At 33.7% G+C, this 1,009-nt stretch overlaps 1 protein-coding gene across 2 annotated transcripts in view; it reads left to right on the top strand.

Moving 5' to 3' along the window:
* LOC106883197 (trafficking regulator of GLUT4 1) overlaps positions 1-1,009 on the top strand; it is a 15,406-nt gene that overhangs the window by 10,575 nt on the left and 3,822 nt on the right. For both annotated transcript variants that reach the window (XM_052975736.1, XM_014934119.2), the window contains exon 3: positions 562-675. In XM_052975736.1, the coding sequence (XP_052831696.1) occupies positions 562-675 (114 nt within the window). The remainder of the gene's footprint in view (positions 1-561; positions 676-1,009) is intronic.

The following is a 1,009-nucleotide window of genomic DNA, read 5'->3' as shown; positions in this document are numbered from 1 at the left end:
TAGTTTTGTGGTTTCTCCGTTTCCGTGGATTTGGGAATTAAGATGGTTTTCCCTTTCGTGAGCCATTCAGGCATTGTCTCTGGCTCTGCTAGTATGTTGTTAAAGTTTTCAGCCAGCTTTTTGTGCATTCCTGTCAGGTATTTTAACCAGAAGTTGGGGATCTTGTTGTGCCCAGGTGCCTTCCAGTTGCTTAGTCTTTGCAGTGCCTGGGTGACCTCCTCAGTTGTTAGAGGAGTCCAGAGTTGCTCAGGTGCTAAGTTCGTTGTTTTAATGGTCCTTTTCTGGGGTTGTTGCTCCACCGACCATATTTGTTTCCAGAATTCTTCCAGTTCTTCTGCTGTTGGTGCTGCAGTAATGTCTATTTATTATTATTATTATTATTATTATTATTATTATTATTATTATTATGATTATTATTATTATTATTATTATTATTATTATTATTATTATTATTATTATTATTATTATTATTATTATTCGTTATCGTTATCTTATCATCGTTGTCATCATTACCACCAACCTTTATGATAATGCTATTTTTCTGGTTTATTTTGTTTTCAGGTACAGCAAAGGGCTCCTCCAGTTATCATTTCTAATTTGATGCCTTTAGCTATCTTTTCCCTCTTATGCTGCGCTATAATACCAGGCGCCGTGGCTATTTTATACAGCAGCAAGGTAAGTATAATATGAACATTCCTTGAAAGAAATTATATTCATATCCGTATATTTTACCCATAAATATTCAAATTTTGGTACAAAGGATAATGTAAATGACTAGTAAAAGTCATGTGTTTCATAAGTTACCTAATTTATTAATATTATATTGTATAAAGCAAATTATTGAGTATATTTGGTATTAAAGTATCATGCCAAGATTTGGGAATTCAAGCGTACTGTACGTATTTTGTGGTCACAGACTGACTGCTATAGATTCTCTCGAATAAGGCATTGACACTTGTAACTTTTTGTTACTCATTCATACACACACACACACACACACACACACACA

Source organism: Octopus bimaculoides, chromosome 2 (genome assembly GCF_001194135.2).
Source record: "Octopus bimaculoides isolate UCB-OBI-ISO-001 chromosome 2, ASM119413v2, whole genome shotgun sequence".
In the NCBI taxonomy this organism is placed as follows: Eukaryota; Metazoa; Mollusca; class Cephalopoda; order Octopoda; family Octopodidae; genus Octopus; species Octopus bimaculoides.
The sequence above is the reverse complement of the archived record's forward strand: the minus strand, read 5'-3'. Positions and strand labels throughout refer to the sequence as shown.